Below are 9284 nucleotides of genomic sequence, written 5' to 3' on the forward strand. Positions count from 1 at the left end.
TTACTTAAAGCATTATCGAATTTATTGATAATATCAGGTTTGTATTGTGTGAATCGTTTGATTTGCTTAGTTCCTAGTAGCTTGCCTTCCATCATAAACTCGGCGTACCTACGCCCCTTACAAGAACGACCCGATTTTCTTGTTTCCTTAGTTTCATCTTTTGTTTCTTCATCCATGCCAGCACCTTTATCTGGAAACATGCTATCCACAACCTTATTCATCAACTCCTGCTGTGTCATGTTTTCGGGTTCGTGGAAACCATTGTTCGGGTCACAGTCAGGTGTGTCTTTTATGAATGTGTTTTCATTATAATCAACCTCTGCTTGCGACTTGATTCCAAAAATATCCTGTGCAACGTTATTATTGTCACTCTCACTAAATTCGTAAAATTTTCGTTTTTTTATTGGTTTGGGTGGAAAAGAAGTGGTAATTGTATCTGTACTTGGAGTTATCAACAATTGCTTATGTTTTTCACTATTATTTTCTACATCGACATTATTATTATTATTATTATTGAGGAATGAGTTTGTGTCCATCGCTTCACTTGCGTACGTATTATGACTATCTGGAGTTTTAGTTGTGGAGCAGTTAGTTTGCATTAACGATGTCAAATTTCCCAACTGTGTTTCATCTGCCAGTTTGCCTGGAGTAAATTCGGCAGAAGTTGGAGTTGTGTGTGTAGGGCTTGCTAACGGCGACGAAATTTTGTAAACACTGATTGGACGTGTGTTTAGTGTTCGCAGTGGTGGCGCTGGAAGTTTGTACCATTTGAAATCCGGATTGGCGGAGAAGAACGCATCTTTGTACTAAGGAAAAAGAAAGGTAATTATATTCAAGTTGCAATACTAAAATATCATGAGCATTCAAATAATTGTATTTACTGCCAAGTTGAGTAAAATAACGAACTTTGTTATTTGAAAGCAGCATCATTTTGCTTGGAGAATGATTAAAAGAACACCTCCAGTGATCAGGGTCTATAAAATTCATAACAAAGCTAAGGAAGTCGCTCCCCCCACCTCTTGGGAACAGAGGGACGGCACGAAGAGCGGACACGAGGTTTTTTCGGAAATCCCATTCGCGATTCAGATTAACAGTGAGACCTCTGGTGGCAGCGCATTGTAATTACTATTGGTCGTATAAGCCCGCCATTTTGTTTATTTACAATGACCAAACGTAATCAATATTGTAGTTTTTAAGGCTGTAAAAGTAAATGCACTTGCAAAAATTTTATTTGCAATCATGTAAATCCACCATAAAGAGCAAGGATAGTTTAAAACGTCAGATCTTATCAACGGTACTTTAAAAATTTTAAATGTGACCAGTGAAATTATGCAACCAATAATAAGGATAATTTAATTAATCATCGTCTAACGCATATCTGCAGTCTTTAATTGTGAACAGTGCAATTACACTCCAAAAAATAGGAGATATATAGGTCATTTTTTGACACACTCCACTTTGAACTTCTGTCACTGCTATCAGTGCAATTACTCTACAATTTAACGTTCGCTTAAAGCGTCACCTACCAAAACACAACCTTCTCAAACATTTGATTTGTGAACCATGCAATGGCGCTACACACGATAAGCATAACTTACATACAATTGAAGGAAATTACGTGTACTCTGTGCGAATAGATATGCCACAAATAGTAAGAAAAATTTAAATCGTCATTTATTAAAGCATGACACATCAGAAAATACTGAGCGTTTAAAATTGTGGTCAGTGTAATTGTGCCATGAACAGTATGACTGTTTTAAAGCATAATCGACAGAAGGAAATGTCGGCGAGTTGTTGTAAAGTTGTACGAATGCGCTAGATATTGAATCTTTGTTTGTAATTGGGAAATTCAGTTCATTGTGTGTTCAAGCTAATTGAAAACAGCCTCGACTCCTTAAGAAAAAGGCCTTTCAGGTGGGATAGGATGAAAGGGTTATATTTTCAAGTCTCAAAAGCGGCAGGATAAATAAACTCAATTCACATTCAAATTAGTACAATTTCACTTAAAAGCCTGCAAGGATAACCCAATGTTTACAAACGGCTACCACATATACATGTCTGTGTAAATTACACCAGCGCCTCTAGTACTGTTAACCTGAATCGCGAATAAATTCGTAGCAGGTGAAGGAGGGGATATACGAAAGCCCCCATACTATTGGGCGCGATTAGTTCCGCCTGCGGCAATTATAAATCAATTTCTTTTTTGCCACCACTTCGGGAAGTCATCGAGACCGTTTTATATGGTCTGCATTGCATTTATTTTTTTTTAATGTGGCCCAAATGATTAGAAATATGAAATGTGATTAGGGCTTTGTAAAGAAAAATAAAGTGATCACTAAAGTCACGGTTATACAGGGTGGAACATGGTGTTAGTTAAACTAATATTTTTATTTTGTCAAATAAACTAGTTCAAAATAGTAGCTTTATTGCAACCATGAACGGGATGGGAAAACTCATGAACGAAATATGAATCAAAACATTTTTGAAATGTAACCAAAAAAAATTGTTTTGCGACAGTTGCATCTGAAATTTTTTTAACACAATGCTATTAGGAGTAATTGAAAGTAGATAACAAAAATTGTACATATAACTTTACATGTAAGGATCATTCCGATTCCTTAAACAATACAGTTTGTAACGCCATCTAGAGTGACCTTGTATTAAAGGTTTACAGAAATTATTTAAAATTCCTCACAGCATTCCGGTTCGTACGATGCAGGTGTCTACAGAATAGATAAAACATGAATTATTGCCAATGCCTTCTTTAAGGACAGTATGACCAATACATGTAATAGGTATAAACGTTTGAAGAAACAAATCGAGAGATTAGGGAGGAAAATCAATAAAACAAAGTCTTAATAGAAAGGCTATGTTATAAGTAACACAAATTGTATGTTTGTTTTTTACCCACAATTTATCTATGACTTGCAACTTCGATGACTATTACTCATAGGAAAAGTGTGCCATAAACTTAACAGTAATGAATCATCGGCTTCGAACGAACAGTTTTTGATTTATTGCCACATAATTTAAACAAATATATATAAATTTTGATAAAACCGAATGTGTATGCTAAGAATCAACATATGTATAACTTTAACCAACAGATACAAGCATGTAAGGTATACTTTTTTAATAAATGATAGATTATTATTAATTAATTTGGGTAAATAAACAGCGAGTGATAAGATTACAAGACCAAAGTGTGTGCTATTTTTTATATTTGAATCTATAATTAATAAACAGATAACAGAAGCTAGGTACAGTAAATAAAATTAGTATTGGGTAAGATAATGGAACAAATTTCCTAAATACTGGGCATTGGGATTTTGAATGTATCTACTACCACCAAATTTGAGAAAAGAAAGTGATTATCTATGTCGATCTCCAGTGTTAATAATAAAATAAATGGCACCCCGTACGCACCATCACTTCTAATTCCAGCACTGCAAACTGCAGGGGGTATTGTTTCTTTAGGTTAAAACAATGCCGGAGATAAGAGCGAGCCACCCTGTAGTGAAAAATATACATGCTGTAATTTCGGTTTGAGGATGTGTTTGTCAATTCGGGCGACGGAGCAGTGTTTCATGTATCGCCGGGAAACTACGATATGGAATTGATTAATGGAGGTGGTCTCTACTTTAAATACGAAAAATAGGAAATAAACGATGCTATTTTTGGCGTCGATTGTAAAAGCGTATGCCATTGTTGCGCTAAATTTTGACGGGCAGCTTATTTGTTCACCCCATGCTTGTGTCCAAATGGCAACTATAGATGGTTGCGCATCTGTAGAAATTATTTTTGAATATACAGGGTGCCCTATTTTAACAGTGTCAATAAATAACTTTTTAAAAATAGAACACCCTGTATATTTTTAGCTGTTTCAATGTCATTTGTTAACCTCTACCACAGATCTACACATACACAGATTGCTAACCTTATGTATTTTTTGGGAAACAAATTTAGGTATACTTAAAAGCGCCCTCTATTGCGGAGCAGTATAAACATGTACCGTTTAAAACTGTAATATGACGCTTATGGATTTATGCATTAGATGTCGCTGCAAAAAATTTAAAGCTAAAGTCACTAAATATAGAAAGTACCGCAATCCATTGGGCTCGTGTGTTAGAGAGAGAACGTATGATTTTTGCCCAAAAATGGCGGAAGTTACCAGATGCTAGTAACTTTAATGTTAGGGCTTGTACCACCTGTTTGGAGATATCTGTATATATTTTTATAAAACATGACAGTACTATAAAGTTAGGTTATAAAAAATTACAGCTATTCAGATTTTATTTGTCAATTTTTTTAAGTTGGCAGCAAATTTGCCCAAAAATGGCGGATGATTGCGGTACTTTCTATATCTAGTGACTTTATTTAAAGCGGTAAAGTGTGCATATAATCCAGTTTAATTGTATTTTTACCAGGAAAGTTGTGGGGTAGTTTTGATTTCTTTGATTCTATATGTTTTTTGGGGTGCTGAATCCGAATCTGAGGTTTGCTAACAAAATTTCATGACGCAACATTGAAAAAAATACAAAAAAAATGAAATAGTATATTATATACCACGGGACTGAAGTAGTACTTTTAATCCCGAAGGTAAAGTTTATGGCCCGACCGAAGGGAGGGCCATAATTTACCTGAGGGATTAAGACCACTACTTCAGTCGCAAGGTATATACGATATTTTTCGTACTTCCGAAACTGAAACACTTAATATGTATGGAGCTAGAGAACGCATTCTTTCAAAAAATCGCTGCTTAACAAGTTACCATAGGAACGTTGCGTTGACGTTGGTACGACAATCCCTATGCTATGGTAACAAAAATAATTTGGAAACTGTCATTGCTCGTGTCATAATTTTGGTGGTGGGTGACAAAGGTGTATTTGATATTGATAAAAAGCAGCCAAAGTAGGTATAGAATTGATACCACCGAAATCCAAAAAAACTATATGAGCACCAGTACGATACGTTTAAGAAGTAGTACCGCATACAAAATGTGGAACAACCTACTGAAATTGCCTTGTTAGTAAGTTCATCCTTCCGGGATTTTCGTCTAAATTTAATCCCGGCGGGACAAAAAGTGACACTTCAGTACTTGTCATAATGGAGTGAAGTTGTTACTTTAGTCCCGGAAGTACGAAAAAGATATTTTTTAGCAGTTTTGTTTTGTGCTTACAACTCGAAAAACTATCAACTTTTCGAAAATAACCTCCCTATCTTATATCTTATCGGCGTGGTAAAGAGTGTAACGTTAATGATGGCAGAGATATACATAGTTTGTAAGTATGCCTTTGCAGTTAGCAATCTGTCAAGACCTTTAAAGCCGCAAATAGTTTCCGCCAACTTCAAAAAACCTTCACGATTCTTTAAGAACCTTCCCTATGTTCGTGTTTTAAACGATACATGTTTATACTGCTCCGCAATAGCAATGCAATGCATAAGGTTAGCAATCTGTGTATGTGTAGATCTGTGCCTCTACATTGAAGGCTATTCGCTTTTTGTTTTTTGTCAATGTTGCCATCTTATTAATTTTTTCCAAATAATTCCCCATAAGCAATCCTCATTTTGAAAAATCGTAGCGACTTTGTTTTTTGAAATTAAGAAATACCTTTGAACAGTAATGTTAATTCGAAGAAAGGGCAACACTTTGATAATGAGAAAGTTGGATTTAGAGTGTTCACAAGGAAATGGTAAAGTTTCTGAATTTCAAAGTCCTCAATTAGTTCGTTAGCTAGATTGATTATGGGTCTACCTCATATTCCCACAGTCCTAATGTAAGCTATCTGCATAAACACCTTACAATGATACAGGCACCACATTTGTAAAATACTTTCCTGTGGTTTCTTTATTTTGTAATATTTTGTAGATTTCACAGCAGACAAAAATTGATTTTGTTCAGTTGGTTTAGACACCTATTTGTAAAGGTTACTCTTTAGAATATTTAAGATTGTTTTCAAAATATTGTAATGTGCCTTTCAAGGGCAGAAATCAACATTAAATTGCTTTCTGGATTTGAATTTGTCAGTATTATCTAATTAATGACATTAAAAACACAAACAAATGGAAATAATCAAATAATACACGCACGGAAATGCATACCAATGAATCACAACGCAATTGCAATGAAACAAAGTGGATCATTAACATCGATTATACGTTTATTAGTATTACATTTAATTGTATGTTTGAACCCCTTACTCATTTATTTATCAGCTCACATTCCGGCATATTTTAGATGGAAGGTAATGTTTACAATCTTGTTGATTCACGTAATGTTATAGATAATTAAAGAACGAAATGGAGGTTAATGACCAGTTTAGCTTAGGTTTTTCTAATAAATGAGAAAGTTCGGTGAGAAACACAATCGCAATTGAATGCCAAACTTACCTCTTTAGCTAAGTTTGTGTAGCAACTCTTTTCACCGGTTTCAAGCAGCGCCCACCACTCCCCCAGTATTCTAGTCACCCCCCGATTTTCTAAGTGAGGAAATTTTTGGCGTACAATCGGGCGGTGTTTCTTGCAAAAAATTAGGAACGCGTTCATAGGCCTTCTCGCGTGGTGCGAAGGCGATACGATTTCTTTATCAGGCGTTGTAGGCGTCGGCGATGTGTCCTGCGTTTCATGCTTAAAATCTCCTTCATCCTCGTCCTCCTCATCCTCGTTGCCGTTAATATCCCTTTCGTAATGATTTGTGCTCGCCCAAGAGGTTTTTAAAGGTTTTAAATCTAAACAGAGATTGGCTTTCAGGTAACTTTTTCTCTGACCCAACCCGTTAAGTTCATCGAAATGTTCTTTCGTCCACACTTGATTGATTGTTTCGTTACCGGATGCCGTTTGTTGTTGTGTGCCCATGTTGAAAAGACTGACGATAGGTGCTGTGTCCATTGTAAAAAAATTTTCTTTATGGAAAGGTTTATTTTTTGAAATTAAATCCATGATGTGTTTTAGGTGACAAAAGAGTGGTAGAAATTCTTCATTGTTGTTCCTTGCGTTCTACATCTGTAAAAAAAAAATATAATCAGATAATCTATCTGGCTGAACATTTTTATTCAGACACAGGGCCTTAGCTAGACTGATTTATAAGAGCGGGCCAACATATCTACAGAGCGGGCGGACGAAATAATGATTTGCTGTGTCCCGTGGAAATTTCACTCCCTGTAGAAATTCGTTTTTTTGGAAAATACGGTTCGCATAATTTGGAAGCATAACGCAAATAAAAAAATATGCACATTTTCAAAAGCTTTTCAACAGAACACATGTGCCAACTTTAGCTACTTTCGGTTCAGTGGTTTGGTAGAAAATAAGTGCACAGACAGGTGGACTGACGATCATGGAGATCTGGGTTTCTAGACATCCAAAATGCACATATCTGTCTGAAAAGTGAGAGGTCATTTGTAAGCCTCTTTTATACTACGGGTTGCAAGTGGTAAAAATGATAATAATCTATATATACCATTTATGTACCTACAACCTGGGTTACCACACAATAGACCTTGCTCATTTAACAATAGAAACAAACTATTAAACTCCATCTTTCAACTTAAAACAGTTTCTTAAATTTACATTTTTTTTTTACTTTTAAATACATAAGCCTATAATTTCTTTGTTTATTAAGTTATCAGAAATGTGTTTATTACATTGTTGCATAATCTGCTGTTTTCAAAATAAGTATATGGGGTCCGGTTAAAAACTTATCGTTTTTTAAATGGAGTCAATTCAAAAAGAATAAAAAGAAGTGTTTAAAAAAATTTAAAAAATTGTGTAAATTTTTATTTTTTATTTTATTATTAGAACCTTTTCTTATCTTTTTTGAATTTCTTTGAATCGCTTGAATCTTTTTTTAAATATCCCTGGTGTGCTATAGTTTTGAAAATAGAATTTAGTATTCTGTCTGTTTAGATTAAAATATACAGGGTGTTCCATTTAGAAAGATGAGTTTAGGTCCGATAACTTTTTTTCTTGACCTCGTAAACTTACTATGAAAATGGTAGATTATGAAATATTATTTGTAACAAACAGTTGGCCACCCTATACAGACCAAATCAAATTTATACGCAAACGTTAAGTTGTCCAATTTTAATAGGTGACATGATTCCGATTTCCGAATACTAAGCACCTTTCTCGTATATTTGATCATGCTATGCGTCATATTAGGCAATTTTCACGAGCGGGCAAAGTAGCGGGTTTGTCCGCTCTTGCCCCCCCCCCCCCCCCCCCCCCCCCCACTGGCTATGGTCCTGTTTAGACAATATCCTTGTTTTTTTTTTGTTTTGTTGCAGGTAATGGGAAATTTGGATATGGCTGTCACAAGACTCACAGGTATAATATACAGTGTGCCATACAATAATTACATTACCGCTCGACAATCGTTTGCCTTCTGTTAAACAAGACGGTGGCAAGATTTCCAGATAATAATAAAGGAGTAAGAGTTTCTATCTTGTTTACCTATTGATCAGATTATAAGGCAATATTGTTCTCTCAACATAAATCCTACATGCCATATAGGTAGATCGAATGCACTCTGTAATTTGTAAACCAAACACACTATATTAAGTAAATAAATACTAACTAGAAAACGAGGCGAAATTAAATTAATGTAAAGTATGAACCATCATTTGAGAAATGGTAGGTAACGGTAATGAGTTAATAGGTGTTAATATATTCAACCTGTTGTCTTTGATCCCACAGTTTAATATCTTGAAATGGTTTAAAATAGTTAACCTTGATTTCAGCATAACTTGGTTATAGAGCTCTATAATAACGAGTTTTAATGTCCACCTTTAATAATGAATGCAATAATTATCGGAACTGTATTTATAAAACGTAAGCGCAGTCGGATTAGAAATATCATGAAATAAGAAATTGTGATAGTTGTTGCTGGTACATATTTGCGAATTTTCCAAGAAATGAGTTCGTTGCAATAATTACGTAAGGAAATTAAATAAAATTTCCTATAACAATATTTATGAATACATATAAACAAAATGCGCGGATCAAAAAGTGAAACAGTAGGTAGGTGTAAATTATCATTTACCATATTGATCTATAGGAAGGCATTTCCATATTGGATCGCGCTGGACTTAAATTTAACAATCTCAGTCCAAGCAAGACTTTTGGCATTGAGATTAACTATCATCGGCCATCGCTTTCTATTTTACCTTTCCAACAAACTTTTCTTTTCAATGGTAAAACATAAAATCCCGTTTTTCCCTGTTGCCGTTCCCGTTGGAATTTCGGAAAGTGTTTTATTACACCAAGAACCTTCGCGGGCATACGTAATT

General features: G+C 34.9%; 1 protein-coding gene across 1 annotated transcript in view; it reads right to left on the reverse strand.

Annotated features, from left to right (window-relative positions):
• The window catches only part of LOC116163162, a 13240-nt gene extending 6219 nt beyond the window's left edge, over positions 1 to 7021 (reverse strand). The window contains exons 1-2 of the mRNA XM_031477011.1: positions 6391 to 7021; positions 1 to 806 (exon numbers count right to left, since the gene is read on the reverse strand). Coding sequence (XP_031332871.1) covers positions 1 to 806; positions 6391 to 6939 — 1355 coding nt within the window. The 5' untranslated portion in view covers positions 6940 to 7021. The remainder of the gene's footprint in view (positions 807 to 6390) is intronic.
• Positions 7022 to 9284: the final 2263 nt, after the last annotated feature.

The sequence above is a fragment of the Photinus pyralis genome, unplaced genomic scaffold, assembly GCF_008802855.1.
Source record: "Photinus pyralis isolate 1611_PpyrPB1 unplaced genomic scaffold, Ppyr1.3 Ppyr1.4_LG2, whole genome shotgun sequence".
NCBI classification, from domain to species: domain Eukaryota; kingdom Metazoa; phylum Arthropoda; class Insecta; order Coleoptera; family Lampyridae; genus Photinus; species Photinus pyralis.